A 22,129-nucleotide genomic window follows, 5' to 3' on the forward strand; every position below is an offset into this window, starting at 1 on the left:
TTCACCATCAGAGATAAACTAACTACAGGATGGACTAATACTGCGTGGCCTGCGATTTGTCATCCCTACTGCTCTCTAGAGGTACTACACACAATAACTGCATCAAAGGCACCCCAGGTTGGAAGCAACCAGATACGGTTATAGCTCTTTTGCTACTTGTCCAGAAGGTTCCGGAAAAAAAAAAACTGCTCTCTAGAGGTACTACACACAATAACTGCATCAAAGGCACCCCAGGTTGGAAGCAACCAGATACAGGGCCAAAAAATCACCGTACTGGCTCCCCATGTACATGGAGATGAAAAGGAAAATCTCCAAATGCACACTGTGCAATGTACTCAAGCGCATCCAGCGTAGGAAGCTGCTTTACACGAGGTCCCAGACCTCCCATGGTCATTTACAGCAGCTGGCATCTTTGAGTGGAATAGTAAACAACACATTTAGTCTTAGTTGATTTGTATTCTGGGTGGTTTGAACGTGACTACCTGTCAAACATGACGAGTGAAACAGTCATAAAGCTTAAAAGACATGGCATCCGACAGAGACTCATGACAGACAACATTTGCCAATTTGTCTGCTGAATTTTGCAACTTTGCACACACGTGACTTTGAGCATATCAGGAGCAGCCCCCATATCTACAGTCAAACGGCCTAGCGGAATGGATGATACGCTCAGCCAAACATTTTCCAGAGAAATGTGCAAGGAATTGAACAGACTACTATGCTGCACTCCTTAGCCTGCAAAATCTACCATGGCAGAATCTGCCTTCGTCAGCACAATAACTCTTCCAGGCGCAACAGGACCACAGTCGCTACTGCCAAGGCTCTGCTGTAGCTCAAACTTGAAAACAACGGGAATGATGCTCTCCTGCAACGCAGATTGAGAAGCAAAACGCACTATGATCGAGATGCCCACAGACTTGGCCATGACAAGTTGGCAGTGTACACAGCAATGCCCTGCAATCGAAGTCGCGTGGCAGCCTCAGGCGGAGACCACTATGTACACAATTACCGTCATCTCCTGCATGTATCAGACCCACCACAAACACCTAACATGGCACTTAAGTCATCCGGGCCCCCTGCACCAGCAGACATGCTGATAGTTACAGAGGCCGATGCAGTGAACCTTTGATGGAACATACAGATGAAACATCCCATGTGCCTAGCAATGAGGACACTGGCCACAGAAAGACTACAACACCACCAACTAGTGTAACGACAGTCTCAGGACTTCTGAGCAGGCCAAACACAAGATTCCAGGACTTTATTACCACTGTTTTTTCAATTTCAGTTTTCTTTCCAGCAGAAAAAGGGAGAGAGAAGGAGATGTGATGGCTATGCACCAATTGCTACAATCCGTACCTCAATATATATATGTTACATATATGTAAGTAATATGCGCTCGTTTGATTATATGTCACGCAGTGGTCTATACATGGTTTCCTGTTGCGCCCACTTATACCTCAAGTCACCTGGTGTTCCAACTAAACAGGAAAGAAGTAGACCGAATGGTCACATGAGAACGTGATGACACGGCTATGAAAAGAAGTCACGAGGGCAGAAAGAGGAGGTTATATCCGGGAGAGCGGACAGAGCACAAATGTTTAAGCAGTGAAAAAAGCTATCTTGTTAAAAGTCCTCTTGTCAGTGATTCAGGGAACCTACAACATCTACAACCTTGTCAAACATCCGTGGGGAAATGGAAAGCAATGAAGCAAAGTTGGTAAAATAAACAAGCGGAAATCCTGTCAGAGAGAAAAGTAATAATTCTTCAAGGTAGGCATTCCTGTAAAAGAAGTGGCAATGGATTAAAGAGTAAAATAAGCAAAATATTGTGGTTACTGGAATCTGAAACGAAAGCAGAGAATACCAGAAACACTCAGGAAATCTGGTAGCATCTGGGGCCCGATAAAGGTTTTGGGAGGAAGGGGAAGGCAGAGGTGCAGGAAATGGATCGAATGCAGTTGCGAGCTCTTTCAACCACGGGGTTGGGGGGAACTTGGTTCAGGAAAAAGGCAGACATGTCAAAAGTGCCATTTTTAACTGTGGTGTCATCATAACACTTGCGACAGAGGTGGAGAAAATGGGAGAATGGGATGGAGTCCTTACAGGAAGCAGGTTGCAAGGACCTGTAGTCGAGGTAGCTGTGGGAGACGGTGGATTTGTAATTAATGTTGGTGGTCAGTCTATCATCAGAAATGAAGACAGGTCAAGGAAGGGAAGGCAATGGAAATATTGGCGATGAACTGTTTGAAGGTGAGGGACGGCTGGAAATTCGAAGCAAAATCGATAAATTTTCCCAGGTCCAGATGGAACCACAAAGCAACACCAATACAGTCATTGATGTAATGTAAAAAGAATTGCAGGACTGGGCCTGAGCAGGACTGGAACAAGGAATGTTCCACAAAATCCACAAAAAGGCAGGCATAACTGTGGCCCATATGGCTACACATAGCCATACCATTTATTTGCAGGAAGTGAGCCAAGTTAAAGTGGAATTAGTGGCAGAAGAGGTTCAGCCAGGCAGATGAGAGTGTTGGTGGACTGGGATTTTTAGACCTCTCCTCAAGCAAGAAGTGTGGAGCCCTCAGACCCTCCTGTCGGGGGATATAGATGCAGACGGATTAGACATCCATGATGAAAAGGAGGCGGTTAGCACCAGGGAATTGGAGATTGTTTCTGTGACATAGACCATCAGAGGAATCTCGAATGTGAGTGGGAAGAGATTGAAAAAAGGAAGGGGATGGAGTCAAGATGGCAAGAATTAGTTCTGTGGGCAGGAGCAGGCTGATACAATGGGTTTGCCAGGGCAGTTCTATTTGTGGATTTTGGGAAGGAGATAGAAGCATGCTGTGCGGGGTTTGGGGATTATGATGTTGGAGATTATGGAGGGAAGATCCTCAGAGGCGATGAGGTCAGTGACAGTCCTGGAGACAATGGTTTATGTTTAACGGTGATGTCACGGTCCAGGGCAATTTAGGAGAACGTGTCTGAGAGTTGGTGCTCAGCCTCAGAGGTCAGTACAGCAGATATCAGTGCCACCGCCAATGTCAGCAGTTTGATCACAAGGTCAGGGTTAGGACCTAAGAGAACGGAGTGTAGCAAGTTCAGAGGAAAACACGTTGGAGTGGTGAGAGGGGCAGAGAGATTGAGAGGGCTGATGTTGTGCCAACAGTTCTCAATAAAAGATAAAGAGTAGATTGGAGGCCAGAGGGTGAGGTCCAGGTAGAGGGAGAATACTGCAAGTGGGTGAGGAGATCCATTGAATGCGGGGAAGACTCCTGCCCAAAGTAGTGAGCATGGATATGGAGGCAATGGAAGAAGAATTCAGAATTGTGCTGAGCCCGAAATTGATTGAGGTGAGGGCGTCTGGAGATGAAACTGAGGCCTTTGCTGAGTACAGAATGTTCAGCATCGAAAAGGGGCTGATTGGAGTGTATGGTAAATAAACGAGATGAAAAGAAGGAATGGTGTCAGAGTGTAGAGAAGGTGTGAAGGATCCCAGAAAGGCTTTGCTACCTGGAAGTTGTTGGAGCTTGTGTTCCTTAGTACCTGAAAGGAAGAGAAAAAATCTTCTTGTTAAGGCATCGGATGTGATGAAGAATAAAATGGAACAGGGGACAAGGACAGCATTGAGAGAGGTTGAGTGTGTACGTATGGAGACACTTGGCACTGAATGTGGATCTCAGAATGGGATGAGAACAACAATCCGAGGAATGTTGTATATCCCAGGGCTCATAGAATCATAGAAATCCTACAGTGCAGAAAGAGGTCATTTGGCCCATCGAGTCTGCACCGACCACAATCCCACCCAGGCCCTATCCCCATATTACTACATATTTACCCGCTAATCCCTCTAACCTACTCATCTCAGGACACTAAGGGGAAATTTTAGCATAGCCAATCGACCTAACCCGCACATCTTTGGACTGTGGGAGGAAACTGGAGCACCCGGAGGAAACCCACGCAGACATGAGGAGAATGTGCAAACTCCACACAGACAGTGACCCAAGCCGGGAACCGAACTCAAGTCCCTGGAGCTGTGAAGCAGCAGTGCTAACCACTGTGTTACCGTGCTGCCCCAGTATCTGTAATACTGGGTGGATTCAAGACATGAGGGAAAGAACTTCAATTGGGAACCACATGAGGCGAGTTAGAGACAGAGACAGTCGGTGTGGAAGGAAATGTGGCTGAGAAAGCGAGTTTTGGTAAACACCAAGAGGGAAATGAAAAGCAATGAAGATGAACGTAGTAAAAGAGACACAGGGAAGTCTCATCGGAGAGAAAAGCAGTCTTTCTTTACAGTAGGCATTCCTGGAAGAGAAATGGTGGTGAATTAAACACTAAAACAAGCAAAATACTGTGGATGCTGGAATCTGAATCAAAAGCGGATAATACTGGAAAATGTCAGCAAGTCTGGCAGAATCTGCAGGAAGAGAAAACTGAGTTAATGTTTCGAAGGAGGGTTTTTGCATTGAGGCAAGAAATGTATGGGATATAAAACTAAGGGTTTAAGATGGAGGAGAAAGGTCACAGTGTAAAGTTGTTGAACTTAATGTTGAGTTCTGAGGGTTGTAATGTGCTTTATCAGAAGTTGAGATGTTGCTCATTAAGTTTGCGTTTTGTTTCAGTGGAATTTTGCAGCAGGACAAGGATGGACATGTGGGCATTAGAGAAAAGTGCTGAGTTATTGTGGAAAACAACAGGAAGGTTCAGGTCCTCCTACAGGCTGAGTTTAGGTGTTCTGCAAATTGGTCACCCAGTTTGCATTTTGCCTTTCCATTGTAGAGGAGACCACATTGGAAGCAGCGTGTAGGAGGTGCAAGTGAAACACTGCTAAACCTGATAGGAGTGTTTTGGCCTTAAAAGATGTGGAGGGCGGAGGTAAAGGGGCAGGTGTTGCACCTTCTGCAACTGCAAGGGAAGATGCCATGGGAAGGGAATGAGAATTTTGGCTTGATAGAAGAGTGGACCATGGTGTCAGGGAGGGAGTGGTCCCTGAGGAATGCTAAAAGTGGTGTTGAGACAAGAATGTGCTCTGGGTGGCATCATGTTGGAGTTGGTGAAAATGGCAGAGAATGATTTTTTGAATGTGGAGGCTGGTGAGATGGAATTTGAGGACAAGGGGGACCACATCCTAGTTCTGAATTTGAGGACAAGGGGGACCACATCCTGGTTCTGGAAGGAGATGAGGGCAGAAATGAGGGAAATAGTTAAATCTGATTGAGTGTCCTATCAACCACATTGGGAAAACCTCAGTTATGCAAAAAAGCAGACATGTCAGTAGTGCCATTTGCGATGGTGACATAATCATAACATGTGATGTAGTTGAAGAAAATAGGAGAATGTGATTAAGTCCTTCCAGGAAGCATGGTGTAAAGACCTGTAGTCGAGGTAGCTTGGGAGTAGGTGAGTTTGTAATAAATATTGCTGGTCGATCTATTACCGGAAATGGAGACAAAGATGTCAAGGAAGGGAAGGCAAGGCAACTGTTGGTTATGAACCATGTGAAGCTGAGAGGGATGGAAATTGGAAGCAAAATCGATACATTTTCCTAGTGTCAGCACCCTTAGGAGGTCAAAGGGGTTCCATGACTGGAAAGGTTTGGGCAATCTTGGCCTAAGACGTGAGTATTTCCAAATCTTCCTTGCTGACACTGTTTAACTGATATGAATCCTGCGAAGTGGACGCACAACTGTGTTGAAGATTGGCAATTAGCCTTTTGCAACTTCCTGAGGTACAGTCAAATTAATATACTTTTATTGATCTTATCACAGACCAATAAAATACCTCTAATCTGCAAAGGCTGTGCAAGTTGACACATTTTATGACACAAGAACAATATTTACCACCTGGATTAGCATGACATTCAGCGAGAAGAGGGATGTTTATTATGGTCATTTGGATCATTTTTTATTCAAGCATTTAACTAACTGGCTATGGCTCACATAGGTGGACAAACATTTTTACACTTCCTATCCCCCGAGATCTTGGAAAAATACATGGAATTTGGAATCAACAGGACCTAGCCCAATGTACAGCAACAACTTGTATTTAAATAATGTTTTTAACAGTGTCACAAAGTGAAATAAGTACCAAGCCAATGGAGGAGACATTGGTACAAGTGAGCAAAGGTTTGGTGAAAGACATACGTTTAAAAAAACAACTTAGAGGAAGAACGAGAGGATGGCACGTGGGCGGCACAGTGGTTAGCACTGCTGCTTCACAGCTCCAAGAACCTGGGTTCGATTCCCAGCTTGGGTCACTGCCTGTGTGGAGTTTGCACATTCTCCTCATGTCTGCGTGGGTTTCCTGCGGGTGCTCCAGTTTCCTCCCACAGTCCAAAGATGTGCGGGTTAGGTTGGTTGGCCATGCTACAAATTGCCCCTTAGTGACCTGAGATGTGTAGGTTAGAGGGATTAGCGGGTAAAATATGTAGGGATATGGGAGTAGGGCCTGGGTGGGATTGTGGTCGGTGCAGACTCGATGGGCCAAATGGCCTCTTTCTGCATTGTAGGGTTTCTATGATATCTATGATTAAGGAGGGAATTGTAGAGTTTATGGCTTAGATGGCAGAAAGCTTGACCACCTATTGTTGGATGAAAGAAATGAATGATACCAAAAAGATCAGAGTTAGAAGAACAGAATTCTCAGAAGGTTGTCAGGCTGAAAGAGATTACAGATTTAGACATGGGAGTGGCCGTGGAGGCATTTGAACACTAGGGTGAGATTTTTGAATTGAGGCATTGGTAACTGAGGGAGGAAATGGGGAGTCCTTGACTTCAGTCAGACCATTGAGGTTGGCCTATTGGAGTATGAACTCCCTGATTAAGCATCCCGTTGATGGGCCAGTCAGCGAATCTTTTCCTTGTACTTAACCAGGAGTGTCAGTTCCTCTGACACCCCCGGAAGTAGACTGCTAACTGCTAGCACTCTATTTACAAACTCTAACAGCAGTACACAAAGGGATTTTAATGAAGGGACTTCTGCCTCCAAAGAGTTATTACACCTTGTGATGCAGAATCTTTCAGACCAGAAGCTCAGCTCAGGGCCAAATAGGATGCCAGTGATGATAACAATCTGGTTCAGCCTGACACAGCAGCAAAAGAGGCATTGGAACTTGTGGCTAGGAAAAGCGGTTTGTGATGAGAGCTGGACAATGGCTTCCATCTTCCCAATGTTTAACCGGAGGACATTTCAACTCATGCAGCACTGGATGTTGGTCAAGAAGGCAAAAACATTTTGTGTGACCACTAATGCGAAAGGGGAAGTAAAGGACAATGAGAAGCCCAGTGTTAGGGAAACAAAATCCATGCATGGGGATGCAAAAATATAAAAGCCACCATAAAACCCTTCACATCACACAGTGTTTAAAGTATCCAGCCCAACTGACCAGTTCCTGGGTTGGCAACCTGTGGGTCATGAGCTATATGCGGCTTATTAAAGACTCACATGTGGTTGTTGACCTTGATTGATCAAACGCACTTTTTCTCATGATCAATGTTTTAAAAATAGATAACAAAATGTGTTTCTAATTAAAAAGAATATCAGATATCTATATATTTCCTTGGCAATTATTATTTTTAACAGAACAGCTAGAACTTGTGAAAGTTTTAATCACAAAAATAAAATTCTCCTGAAAACTTGCTTGGATCAAAAGTCATAAAAAGGTACATTGTTTTGCCAGCCAAAATGACATCACATATTATGGTGTTTATGGCTTCTGTATTGTCAGCTACCCGATCATTTAAATCGCTCACAGACATTGATGGTAACTAAAAGGCTTGTTTTTGTTTTTTTAAACTTTTATCAACACTGAAATTGAGAGAAAGTATCATTCAATTAACAATATTTTTGTAAAAATCTTTAAAATGGTGTTGATAATCAAATGTCCACTTACATTTATATTAATATTTGGATAATTTGGATTAATTTGAATTGTTTATTTATTTAATTAGTCAGCTAGTGTGTGTATTTTTTTGGCCTTTACTTTAACAGCAGTTTTTCAATTTTAAAGTGTAAACTAGAAGTGGGCAGCAAAGGAGTCTGGGAAGGGTTTTTATTTTAACTTTAAAAGTCAGTTACCTGGGAGGTTCCCCCTCAGTAGTAGTTTTTTTTTTCTCTCGGGCCCCTCGCCCTATAAATTGGTGCAGAGGAGATACCCGATCCTCTACACTGGTAGAGGATCCCACCCTTCCATCCTCCTCTAACCTAATTATAAGTGTGGGGAAGTTTTTTGTTTTTTTTGTTTTCTTTTTTTCTTTTTTCTTGCTGGTAATGGCTTCAGGGATGGCAGTTCAGGCAGTATGCTGCATCTCCTGTGGGATGTATGTGGTGAGGAAATCCAGTAGTGTTTCAGGAGATTTTAGTTGTAAGAAGTGCATTAGATTGCAGCTTCTGGAGGAGCGTGTAAAGGAGCTGGAGGGGGAGGTAGAGGAACTCCGCATAATTCGGGAGGCGGAGGTGGAAGTTGATAGGAGTTATAGAGAAATAGTAACTCCTAGAAATGAGGCTTGGGTCAATGCCAGGAGGAGGGGTAAGAAGCAATCGGGAAGACAATCCCCTGGGGCGGTTCCCCTCCATAATAGGTTTTCGGTGCTGGAGGCTACAGTTGAGGAGGAATCAACTGAGCATAGAGAGCAGATCTCTGGGGGTGAGCTGAGTGAGAAAGCTCAGGTGGTTAGGGGCTGTAAAAGACTGGGCCTTGTGATTGGGGACTCCACAATTAAGGGGACAGATAGGAGGGTCGGAACTAAAGGTAGGGACTCAGGGTTGGTGTGTTGCCTACCAGGGGCTGGGGTCCGGGATGTGTCTGACAGGGTATTCAGGACTCTTAGGGGGGAGGGAGATAAACCACAAGTTATTGTACATGTGGGGACACACGACATAGGGAGGATAGGGGAAGGGGATATTAGGCAGGGATTTATGGAGTTGGGGTGGAAACTAAAGGCCAAGACTGACAGAGTGGTTATCTCTGGACTCTTGCCTGTACCACGGGATAGTTTAGAGAGGAATAGGGAGAGGGAAGGTTTGAATTCATGGCTGAGGGGATGGTGCAGGAGGGAGGGGTTCAGGTACTTAAGCAATTGGGGCTCGTACTGGGGAAGGTGTGACCTCTATGAGAAGGATGGTCTACACCTTAATCAGAAGGGGACCAATATCCTGGGGGGTAAATTTGCTAAGGCCATGCAGGGAGGTTTAAACTGATTCGGGGGGGGGGAGGGATCCTGAGTAGTGGGGCTGAAAGTGAGGGATGCATGGATGGGGACTGCAATGCACGGCATTGCAGAGGTGGGGTGGAGCAGGGTTTGAAATGTGTATACTTCAATGCCAGGAGTATTCGCAATAAAGTGGGTGAACTTGCAGCGTGGATCAGTACCTGGGACTTCGATGTTGTGGCTATTTCAGAGACATGGATAGAGCAGGGGCAGGAATGGATGCTGCAGGTCCCGGGGTTCAAATGTTTTAGTCGAAGTAGGGAAGGAGGTAGAAGAGGGGGAGGGGTAGCATTATTGGTCAGAGATTGTATCACAGTGTCAGAGAGGAGGTTTGATGAGGACTTATCTGTTGAGGTAGTATGGGCGGAGATTAGAAATAGGAGAGGAGAGGTCACCCTGTTGGGAGTCTTTTATAGACCTCCTAAAAGTTCTAGAGAGGTTGAGGAAAGGATTGCGGAGTCAATCCTGCTTAGGAGTGAAAGTAATAGGGCAATTGTTATGGGGGATTTTAACTTGACTAATATTGACTGGAATTGTTATAGCTCTAGCTCGTTAGAGGGGTCAGTTTTTGTTCAAAGCGTGCAGGAAGGTTTTTTGACTCAGTATGTAGACAGGCCAACTAGAGGTGAGGCTATATTGGATCTGGTGCTGGGAAATGAGCCAGACCAGGTGCTAGACTTGGAAGTTGGTGTGCATTTTGGTGATAGTGACCACAATTCGGTTACGTTCACCTTAGTGATGGAAAGGGATAGGCTTGAACCTCGGGCCAGTGGTTTTAGTTGGGGGAAGGGTAATTATGAGGCTATTAGGAGAGAATTAGGAAACATAGGTTGGACTAGGAGATTACAGGGACTGGGAACGTCCGACATGTGGAGTTTTTTCAAGGAGCAGCTACTGCGAGTCTGTGATAGGTATGTCCCTGTCAGGCAAGGAGGAATTGGTAGGGCTAGGGAACCGTGGTGCACCAAAAAAGTTTCTTTGTTGGTTAAAAAGAAAAAGGAGGCTTATGTTCGGATGAGACGTGAGCACTCGGGTAGTGCACTAGAAAGCTTTAGATTGGCTAAGAGGGAGTTGAAGAGCGAGCTTAGAAGGGCTAAAAGGGGACATGAGAAGACTTTGGCGGATAGGGTTAAAGAGAATCCTAAGGCGTTCTATAGGTATGTCAAGAACAGAAGGTTGGTTAGGGCAAGTTTAGGGCCAGTTATAGATGGCAGAGGGAAGTTATGTGTGGAACCGGAGGAGATTGGTGAAGCATTGAACCAATATTTCTCTTCGGTGTTCACGCAAGGGGACATGAATATAGCTGAGGAGGACACTGGGTTGCAAGGGAGTAGAATAGACAGTATTACAGTTGATAAGGAGGATGTGCAGGATATTCTGGAGGGTCTGAAAATAGATAAATCCCCTGGTCCGGATGGGATTTATCCAAGGATTCTCTGGGAGGCAAGAGAAGTGATTGCAGAGCCTCTGGCTCTGATCTTCAGGTCGTCGTTGGCCTCTGGTATAGTACCAGAAGATTGGAGGTTAGCGAATGTTGTCCCATTGTTTAAGAAGGGGAACAGAGACTTCCCCGGGAATTATAGACCGGTGAGTCTCACTTCTGTTGTCGGCAAGATGTTGGAAAAAATTATAAGGGATAGGATTTATAGTTATTTGGAGAGTAATGAATTGATAGGTGATAGTCAGCATGGTTTTGTGGCAGGTAGGTCGTGCCTTACTAACCTTATTGAGTTTTTTGAGAAAGTGACCAAGGAGGTGGATGGGGGCAAGGCAGTGGACGTGGTATATATGGATTTTAGTAAGGCGTTTGATAAGGTTCACCATGGTAGGCTTCTGCAGAAAATGCAGATGTATGGGATTGGGGGTGATCTAGGAAATTGGATCAGGAATTGGCTAGCGGATAGGAAACAGAGGGTGGTGGTTGATAGTAAATATTCATCATGGAGTGCGGTTACAAGTGGTGTACCTCAGGGATCTGTTTTGGGGCCACTGCTGTTTGTAATATTTATTAATGATCTGGATGAGGGTATAGTTGGGTGGATTAGCAAATTTGCTGATGACACCAAAGTCGGTGGTGTGGTAGACAGTGAGGAAGGGTGTCGTAGTTTGCAGGAAGACTTAGACAGGTTGCAAAGTTGGGCCGAGAGGTGGCGGATGGAGTTTAATGCGGAGAAGTGTGAGGTAATTCACTTTGGTAGGAATAACAGATGTGTTGAGTATAGGGCTAACGGGAGGACTTTGAATAGTGTGGAGGAGCAGAGGGATCTAGGTGTATGTGTGCATAGATCCCTGAAAGTTGGGAATCAAGTAGATAAGGTTGTTAAGAAGGCATATGGTGTCTTGGCGTTTATTGGTAGGGGGATTGAATTTAGGAGTCGTAGCGTTATGTTGCAACTGTACACAACTCTGGTGCGGCCGCACTTGGAGTACTGTGTGCAGTTCTGGTCCCCACATTACAGGAAGGATGTGGAGGCTTTGGAGAGGGTGCAGAGGAGGTTTACCAGGATGTTGCCTGGTATGGAGGGGAGATCCTATGAGGAGAGGCTGAGGGATTTGGGATTGTTTTCGCTGGAAAGGCGGCGGCTAAGAGGGGATCTTATTGAAACATATAAGATGATTAGAGGTTTAGATAGGGTGGATAGTGATAGCCTTTTTCCTCTGATGGAGAAATCCAGCACGAGGGGGCATGGCTTTAAATTGAGGGGGGGTAGTTATAGAACCGATGTCAGGGGTAGGTTCTTTACCCAGAGGGTGGTGAGGGATTGGAATGCCCTGCCAGCATCAGTAGTAAATGCGCCTAGTTTGGGGGCGTTTAAGAGATCCGTAGATAGGTTCATGGACGAAAAGAAATTGGTTTAGGTTGGAGGGTCACAGTTTTTTTTTTTAACTGGTCGGTGCAACATCGTGGGCCGAAGGGCCTGTTCTGCGCTGTAATGTTCTATGTTCTATGTTCTAATACAAATCCATCAGTGTTCTTTTGTAACCAGTAATGTGCTCTTCACATTTAACCATACTTTTATTTTTGTGTCACTTGCAAATTTTAATATCCTCAAGCCCATTTATATATATATTGAGAAGAACAGTGGTACCCAACACTATTTGCTGCGATAATGTTTCTAAATGTGCGAAGATATCTAAGATTTTATTTTATGAACTGCTGGTTAACACTGAGGACATATAGTGATTATATTAACTGTTTTATTTTGCATTGTTTCAAATTGTTAATACTTCAAGGGACATAATCACAAATCACTATTACAGTTAGGACTAACAGGTAGAATCTATCTAGATATGTGAATATAATGATTGCCCCAGATTTTATAGCATGTATCAAATTTCTTTGCTATGAAATATTCTAATTAATTTTTCATATTTTCTTTTGCTACACATTTATTCTACTTGCATCAAAAGGACTACTGCTGTTCTAGTGGGTGTTTGCCAAAGATGCTCAGGATGGTATGGTTGGCACTTGGGTTGTTCAGGGTGCTGTGGTGTCTGGCCCCACAAACCGGTTACATACATCCTGATGAATTTTTTCAGTCTCCGGAGGTTGTGGCAGGTAAAGAAAATTCTGATAACTTACTTAAATTCTATTTTCTACAAATATTTTTTTTGCCATGATGAGTAATTTTGTTTCCTCCAAGCAGTTAGCCTTTTGTATCACAGAGGTTCAGAAGACAAAATTCAACATGCCTGGTCCACTTGATTGAAGGTGTACCTCTGACAAATGGAACCCTGCCTGTCCACCACAGCCAAAGCAAATGAGATTGAAAAAGTCACCACTACTCTTTTTGTGGAAACCCAGTTACAAATTCCAGTCAGGGGTGGGATTCAAAGTCAATGAAGTTTGTTTTGGGCTTCTTCCCAATATTTTTTACTTAAGTTCAATGAAAATGTCAGCCTCTGTAGATTTGACATAACATAGTCTAATGCATAAAGTATACTATATATTTATGTTTTTGATATCAGATTACACATCTGGAAAAGATGCCAATAGATATGCTTTATCTCTTGGCAAGGACAGAAAAAGCAACAGTGATAGACCAAAGTTACTGATTAAAATTTCATAGAAATCATAGAAACCCTACAGTGCAGAAGGAGGCCATTCGGCCCATCGAGTCTGCACCGACCACAATCCCACCCAGGCCCTACCCCCACATATCTTACCCGCTAATCCCTCTAACCTACACATCCCAGGACTCTAAGGGGCAATTTTTTAACCTGGCCAATCAACCTAACCCGCACATCTTTGGACTGTGGGAGGAAACCGGAGCACCCGGAGGAAACCCACGCAGACACGAGGAGAATGTGCAAACTCCACACAGACAGTGACCCGAGCATCGAACCCGGGACCCTGGAGCTGTGAAGCAGCAATGCTAACCACTGTGCTACCGTGCCGCCCAAGCAGTTAGCCTTTTGTATCACAGAGGTTCAGAAGACAAAATTTATGAGAGGATGTAATTTTTTATGCAAGCAATGATGATTTAGCAGGTTAAAAATATCAACACTTTTTAATAATTTCAGCATCGCATTATTTTGAGATTCTAATTACCTTTGGATAATTTCATCAACACCTCAGCCTCCATTGAGTTCTGCCATGTCAAACTTGACCCAGTGAATTAGACAAATTAAACAAGTTGCCATCAGCAGTCATAGAGTTCCTAATCACACCAGATTTCAAAGACATATGATGAATCAGATACCTGATAAACAGACCTGCAAAATAGACAGGTGTCTTTGGCCAGTGATATATTTTCTGGTTAGGCAGTATTAGATTTGGGGTTTTGTTATCGCAGTGGCAAATTGCAACATAATTGAAGGAAGTAAATATTGTCTCAGTGAGTGACTGTTTACAGACGGATGTTCTGTTACATTATTTTACACAGCAGCACAAAGTGCCTTTCTTTGTGTATTCAACGGTCCCCATTTTAAGTTGGCTCTCTCTGTTCGACCATTGCCTTTTTGTTTCCAGAGAAGGGAAGAGAACAAGTTATCATGTCAGCATTTTCACAAGAGCAATAGTTCAGAATGTCATGTATCAAGATATGGAGTAAAAGAAAGGTTCAAGAATTGAGTAAAATAAAGATTAAAAGTAAAATTTGGATAGAATGAAATGAAGAATGAGATTGATAAGAGTGCATTTGTTTGAAAGGATACTTTGAGATGCGAATTAGCAAAGCAGCAGGAAAACAAATGTCTATCTGAGTGACATGGGGATGAACAATGATGTATAAAAATAGAAGTTAGAACTTTTGAAGAGATTAATTTAAAGTGGAGAAAGAAGAATATAGTTTTCACCTACGCACTGAAACCTGGTCCACGGAATTGTGTAACATCAAATAGGAAAGCAGTATATCCATAGCAGGGAAACTGAGTACAGCAGGAGAGGAGGAAGAGAGGTACAGCTGGGAAGCAGCTAAAATTATAGCCACACCCAGCTGGAAAGGCAGTTTGTCTCCCGAAAACAAGTTTGTGCTGAATGCATCTGTTTTAAAAAGAAAATTCAGAGAAAAGAACGCTGAACTGAAGAAAGGTTTTTCTGAGCTGGAAGATAACTTCTGGGCAGTAACTATATACTGGATTTAGCTCCGAGAGTTATACAATACTGGATGTTACTTGGAAAACGGAAATTTCTCAGAGTTCAGAAACATAGATAGCTGGGAGCAGTGGCTAATTTCATAAATTGCGGTGCATGTGAGTAGCCATTACTATAGTTAAATGTACTGTTGTATTGTACTCTTTCTTGTGTGTTTCTTTTAAGTTCATAAATATTCTTTATTAATTGATTACAACAAGACTTGACCGTTCCTCACTGTATATCTTTCCTCACATTATACCAAATTGAAAGTATTCACCACAAAGAACTGGTGTTCCAAGTTACCCTTCTGGGTTTTGGGATACCATCCATTTAACGTCAGCAGAGTTCTTAACACAAGTACTTCAGGGATTGATTACTGTTGTTTTCACTTTCTGCAGTTTGCCAACAGGCTAGAACAAGACTTTAAATTGCATGTACCGTATTCTTATTTATGTACAGTGTTGAAAGTGTTGTTTTAAATTGTACAGTTTTTCATTTGAAACACATCTTTCTTTTCATTACAGGTGACATTTTAAATTTAAAGACCTTTCGCCCTTGGGAATTCAATACCAGCTACCCCAGTCGATCGGTCCTGTTCCCTCTGGTCACGACAGGCTTCTCCTTCATAGTCCTAAAAACATTGCACAATTCTGGCCATTTTGGTAGCATTCTAAACAGCTACAGTTTGTTGGTTTTCCCCAGATTCTACCTGACATGCCTGTCCTTTATACTAGACTATTCTGTATACCATTTAGCCTGTCTCTGGGGAACAGATCCATGGCATGCTTTAATACTGCTGAGTGGGTCACACGTGATGCTGGTTTTTTACACCAGGACATTTTCAAATGTTATAGAAGGAGTTCTGTTTGCATTACTGCTGCTGTTAGTGGCAATGGACACAACACAAGGGCATGTAGCACCACGTCCTAGGAAAAAGGAAAGGAGGAACAATAAACATCTTATTGGGATTGTTTTAGTTTCAGGCTTTTTTAATAGACCCACATTCGTTAGTTATGCTTTAGTACCAATGCTCCTGTGGCTTTCCCGTGATCAGAAAGGCACATTTCAATTCAGTTTAAGAACAATATTAAAGAGATCCTTCGGCATTTTTTCACCTGTAATTGTAACCACTTGCATTTTCATTATTGTGGATACACTATATTTTGGTTCATTGTTTTCTGAAATTGACTGGTTCTTGAAAGATGGAAATGCTGGACATGAACACATTGTTAATCTAAGCCAACATCTATTTTTAACTCCACTCAATTTTATTCGGTATAACTTGGATCCAGAAAACCTTTCTACTCATGGGAGGCATCCTTGGTTTACACACCTGACTGTTAATGGGCTTCTGATGTTTGGTGTTCTTCATTTGTCAGCTGTTATAACTGCTTTTAGAATTATAATCCACAAATGTGTTTGCGCAGGTGGATGTCATGTGCCAAGGAAACAGCAGTTTGAAAAGAAATTACAAACACATTTTCCTTCAGTTACTGAAGCTACTCCTTCAGTTGCTGAGTATTTGATTTTGGTTTATTTTGTTCCCTTAATCATCTTGTCCTTATTTAGTCATCAGGAAGCACGGTTTCTTAGTCCCCTTATTGCACCAGTTGTTATACATGGTGCTTTCAATTATGACGTGTTGAGAGGGAGAACTGTAATTATTGTATTTAACATTTTATGTTCAGTACTTTTTGGCTGTATGCACCAGGGTGGATTAATTCCTTGTCTGTCTTATTTAGAAAAAGCTTTACATTCAGAGGATCCTATGGCTAACCAGCCTGAGCACAATTTGATATTTTACCACACCTACATGCCTCCGAGGTATCTCCTAAACATCAGATCAGACCAAGAGTCTATCAAAATCATTGACCTGGGAGGGTCTGATGTTTCTGTCCTCAATAACACAGTGGATGGGCTACTCGACGATTTATCTTCCAAACACACTGAGCATAACCAAATAAATATCTATATCATTGCACCTGGTACTGTTGAATACACTATGAAATGTTGTGATTTTCAATGGGTAACTGTTGCATCCTTCTTCCCTCATTTATCTATGGAAGATCCTCCTGAAATTCCTTTACTTTTTTCTAAAGATGGATTGAACCAACTGAGTCTTTATATTTTCAAGGTGCACAAGAAGTTAAAGATTCTGAATTTTAATGGAACTCTATTTACATAAGGGCATAAAAAATAGGACCTGGAGTTGGCTTTTCAAGATTGCTTTGTCGTTCAAAAAGATTATGGCTGATCTCTGACCTCAATTCTACTTTTCTACCACTCCCATATCCTTTTAATCCCCTAGAGTTCAAATAGTCATCTACCTCAGCCTTCAATATACTGAAAGACTGTGCATTCACAACCCAAACGGTTCGAGAATTCTAAAAAAAAAAATCACAATTCTGAGTAAAGGAATTCTTCTTCATCTAAGTCTTGAGTGATTGCGACGATGGCTTGAGTTTCCATGAGGATGAAGGGGGTCTCTGACTTAGCCAAAATGGTGCTGGAGCTCCGATTTCAGAAGTTGCACTCCTGAGCCTGGTACCCACCATTTTTGCCAAGGGGGAATGGGAGTGAGTTGTAGATTGCACATCCATGGTTCATGGGGACAGCTACAATATAGGATTAGTGCTACATGACTAATTCAACAATCAATTATTATCACAGTAGGGTGGGAGGTGAGTGCTTTAAGCTTACAGTTTGACTGACAGCTCCAAATGATAATATTGTTTTTGATGTGGGAGGTTATAAATACAAACGGTTGTCTTCAAATGGGTTAAGTAACTGAAGGAATTTAAACGCATTGAATAGTTTTTCTCTCAATGAGAGTGTGGTTTTAAAGTGGTCATCAGTAGACATTTAGAACTTGATTTTATTACATCCCAATATGGCTCCTGAGGTGTGTCCATGGCAGATACTGAATGAGTTGGCAAGGAGGAATAAAGGCAGTGGGTGAGGAGTCATGGGATTGATATGAGTTGGCACTAAGTTGGCACAGGAGCTATAAAGGACCTTGGAGGATGGGTAGAGAGGCATAAATTGACATGAAGGATATGTGGGACCATGGTGGGTAGGTAGGGGCATAGTTTGTCCTGGACAGTATGAGGGGGTCACAGAAAGTGGGGAACGAGAGATAGGTTGGCATGGAGGATATGCGGGGGGGGGGGGTGGTTTGGCTTGAGTTAGGATAGAAATGGCACGAGGAATGTGTGGGAGATGAGGGCTAGAGGGATGTGTTATGATTTATTGGGTTTTTCTTCCAGAGCATCAAGATGTGCCTTTTCACCAGCCTGCCCCAGCAGGCTCTCTGGCTTCCTCCAAATTCTTCTTTTTGGGAGCAGCGAACTCGACGCCCGTTATTACTGATCCGACTCCACCCCCAGAATGGAAATTAGAAGATCCGCTGAGTTGGTTAGTGACATTGGGAATTTTTCCTGACCCTGAACTCCCAAATTGGGAAAACAAATTTGGCCCTATAACCCTAATTCCAGCTCTTTCACCAAGGGGAAACAACATTTCAGCATTTACCCTGTCAAGCCTCCTCAGAATTTCTTCAGTTTCTTTGAGGTCACCTCTCACTCTTCTAAACTGGAGGTTTATTTTTGAAAACTTTATAATAGTTAATTCTGTGGGGTATTTGTGAGCGTACTTCTTTTTGCTGATATACAAGAATGGGAGATATCCAGCAAGAATTGAGAGACATCACAGAGATCTCAGAGGCTTGTGGGGGTTGGAGGAGGCTACAAAGTCTTCTAATACAATCTAATTTGATGGAGCTTTTCTAAATTTAAAACAATTGCTAAACTTAGCTCTATGCTCTGATCACAGCTAGCTCGGCTCCAAATGGCTTTTATATGACCACTATGGAAAGGATTCAAATAGTAAAACATGATTAGCGGCGAAAGATGGAAATTGTAGTTTATCAATTTACTTCACAGACCCCTGTTAATATTGGCAGATTCTGAGGGAAAAAAAAGTGAGTCCTAAACCAATATAGGTTTCTACATTTAGTTTATTGATTTATATCATAGTCTTATTAAGGATTGGAGAAATGACTGTCTTTGCAGAGAAAGTCTCCAGTAGAAATGTACATTTGCAATATAGCACATTTTAGTAAGACATTCAGTGGCAGATTCGTCCTTTATCCTTATGCAATTACCTAACAATGTGTGTTCTTTCTTATACCTGTTAATCTGAGTGCAAAGTTACTAAAATTGTCTAAATAACCATGTTCTATTGCTCTTTACATTCTAGATAAGATGCTGAAACATTGTTATGTAATCTCGATACAACTTGTCACGGCATTTGTTGAACTGCCGCATTAACTTGTGGTATTATGCATGTCAGTTGGAAAATTTGATTAAATCATAAGGATAACAGTCACCAACTATATTGTCTGCATTTGATACAACGAACCACCAGCATAAGTAGACACCTCTTAGTACCAATAAACATCTGAAACTCAAACATATTTCCCAAGTATTGTGCAGGAACTGGTTGATTTTTGATAGACTATAAAGGGTGACATTGGGTAGCAACTAATATAATTGTAGAACCATAGCAAATTACAACACACAAGGAGGTTGTTTAGTCCATTGTGCCCGTGCTGACTTTTTGAAAGAGCTGTCATGCTTTGTCCCACATCACATTTTTTGTCTGTAATCCACTAAATTCGTAATCCTAAAGCATCTATTCAATTTGCTTTCAAAATTATTTATGGAACCAGCTTCTATGATTTCAAGTAGAGCAATCCAGACCTTAACAACTCTCTAAATGAAAAATAAAACTTTCTTCCTCGAGATGATTCTGTGCTATTGATATGTTTTATGTTTGAGGAGGACAGCTTTAAGATGCAGTGTTTTGTTGCAAGCAGTCAGTTTGTCAGAAAGGAATGTAGCGGATGCTGGAAAGAAGGATAATTATTCATTTTAGCCATGTAAGTGTTTACTTAAACAAAAGCTCATTAAACCTTCTGTTATCAAATACTGAGGCAAGTGGTCACTGATCAGGAGTGTGAATTTCTGTCTGAACTGGGTCTGGTGAAATTTTCGGATTCCAAAAAGGATCCCCAGTGCTTTGATTTGAACATATCGGCTCTCTGCTTCACTTAAAAGTCCGCAATGCGAATGCTATGGGTCTTTCCACATGAGAGTATTATGTGTGAAACATTGGTCCCCACGCCATAAGGTGATGCAGCACATGAAAGTTGTAGGATGTATTACGGAGGGGTCAAAGTGCCCAGTACCTCGGAATCTGTCAGAGTTGCCTGTTCCTTCTTGAATGCAGCATCAGACTTCTGTCCATTTCCAGGCTTTGTACCGACACAGAAGCTCATGCAGGGGTTTCAGCAGGGTTCCCAGCTGTGGAATGAATCTCCCGTAATAATTCAGCAAACTGAAGAATGAGCAAAGCTGGCCGATATTCTGAGAAGCTGGAGCATCCACAATAGCCTTGACTTTAGAAGGTGCTTTGTGAAGCCCAGCAGCATCAATAAAGTACTCCAAATATTTCACAGGGCTGAAAAAACTTGCATTTGTCTTTGCGAACCCGTAGGCCATACTCCTCTAGCCTTTGTTGGTGGCATCCGAGTTCTTGACATCAGTCTTGCCAGTTAATAAGATGTTATGAGGTGATATAGAACACTCCAGTACTATTATTCATGTTGTGACATTTTTGACACTGTTATCTCACTCTTTCTCTTATTGAATGCATTTTTCACTGTTACTTGACTCCTGAAATCCAGAATTTTTGGTACTAACCAAAGCACTACCATACCCCATGAAGTCAGTGAACTAATAATCCAGAGAATGTGAATCATGACAGTTTAAATTTAGAACCTGAATCGAAATTCAAGTTCTGAATTTGGGAATAAAAGCCAGCGCAGTAAAATGTGTAAACTTGCATCTGTGGTCATTGTAGACAAGTAAATATCCCAAATTCTATTCCATGGGGTGGTGAGCTGATTTCTGCTGCTGTTAATGGTTGAAGTGTTGTGGCGAAAAGCAAGAAGCGCATTAGCGCTTGACAACAGAAGCGAGATGTGATCCTCCAGACTACATTTTCACCCATAACTTCTGCTGTCTAGTCCACGCTCTGAGACCAGATTACTTCCCTAAACATCTCATGCGCTTTAAAAGCCATTCCTTAAAATCTACCTTTGTGACCAAGCTTTTGATCTCCTGTCTTAATATCTCTTTACATAGTTCAGTCTCAAGTTTTGTCTGATAACACTCCCATTGGGCCTTGGGACATTTAAGGTACCAAATGATGCAAGTTATTAAAACAAAGACAGATTTTGTTCCTTTACCTCAATTTCTCATTAGAAAGCTTTTTTCTTGCATTATCGACTCACTGATTAAGACACTAGGCCAGCAATTTTCCCAAATAAAATTTCCTTACTCTGAACAGCTGTAGAGCCGAGGCCATTTTCCTCAACTGCACTTTATTTCAAAATACCTTGAAACATAAATAGAATCACAATGCAAATTTTCCATTTTATGAAAGAAAATGTATTCGCTAGAACAATTTGTCCATGCAATAAGGCAAACCGACATTTTTAAAAATTCTTTGACCCATCACAGATCTGTCTCATCTGACGGACTGTGTGCACCTAGATTGTCATTAATTTTAAATAGCGTTCATCTCAAACAGTTACAGCAAAACAGTGATAAAGGGAAAACAGGGACAAAAATGGCAAATTAAATCCATTTCAAATCCTGGCGAGCTGGTCATGATCCTGGACTCATCCTCCACGACAGTATACCTGCACAAATCCCAAACTCATTGGGTTGCATTTCCAATCCAAGCACCATGAAGTCTGAAAGGGATTGTTTCTTGTGGCTTGTCTCCGGGACTGTGGTGTTTCTGAAATGGGATAACGGTGCTGATTTGTCCCTGGTTGCTCCAGCCTGGGTGAAGAGGGAGAGCCCGGCTCCTTCCTGGGCGGTCCCTCATTTCTGCTTCTTGTGGCCCGGAGCCTCCCTCGGGCCCTCCTTCAGCTCCCGGGCCCAGCTGTCCCTCAGGCGGGCCGCCCACTGGCTCAGCCCGCCCAGCTGGCGGGGCAGCGCGATCCGCTCCCACAGCTTGCGGACGGCGCCGGAGCGGCGGAGGCGCTCGGCCGCCTCCCGGCCGCCCAGCTCCAGGCGGCTGGCCAGGGAGACGGTGATGCGGGCCGCCTGGCGGATGGGCTGCGTCTCGGAGAGCTTCTCCACCAGCCGCGCGTTATTCACCAGCGACTGCAGCAGCCGACCGAGCACCATGGCGGCAGCGGGACGGGGCTCTCTCACCTCTGACCCCTCACCCACTGTCGGCCATTCCCCCCTCCCTCCCTCCC

At 43.0% G+C, this 22,129-nt stretch overlaps 2 protein-coding genes across 3 annotated transcripts; one reads left to right on the plus strand and one right to left on the minus strand.

Annotated features, from left to right (window-relative positions):
- Positions 1-1,578: 1,578 nt before the first annotated feature.
- LOC144488237 (GPI alpha-1,2-mannosyltransferase 4-like) lies at positions 1,579-17,047 on the plus strand. 2 transcript variants are annotated; one of them, XM_078206276.1, is made up of 3 exons: positions 1,579-1,773; positions 12,627-12,774; positions 15,318-17,047. In XM_078206276.1, the coding sequence occupies exons 2-3, from the start codon at positions 12,660-12,662 to the stop codon at positions 16,976-16,978; spliced, it is 1,776 nt and encodes a 591-aa protein (XP_078062402.1). In that variant the 5' UTR covers positions 1,579-1,773; positions 12,627-12,659; the 3' UTR covers positions 16,979-17,047. The 2 variants fall into 2 exon arrangements, with proteins under 2 accessions (XP_078062402.1, XP_078062408.1); XM_078206282.1 differs by lacking the exon at positions 1,579-1,773 and adding an exon at positions 3,330-3,356.
- Positions 17,048-19,771: 2,724 nt separating this feature from the next.
- LOC144488274 (protein NCBP2AS2-like) lies at positions 19,772-22,055 on the minus strand. The gene has a single exon (XM_078206321.1). The coding sequence runs from the start codon at positions 22,053-22,055 to the stop codon at positions 21,747-21,749; it is 309 nt and encodes a 102-aa protein (XP_078062447.1). The 3' UTR covers positions 19,772-21,746.
- Between the last annotated feature and the right edge of the window lie 74 nt (positions 22,056-22,129).

This window comes from Mustelus asterias, chromosome 3, assembly GCF_964213995.1.
Source record: "Mustelus asterias chromosome 3, sMusAst1.hap1.1, whole genome shotgun sequence".
NCBI lineage: Eukaryota > Metazoa > Chordata > Chondrichthyes > Carcharhiniformes > Triakidae > Mustelus > Mustelus asterias.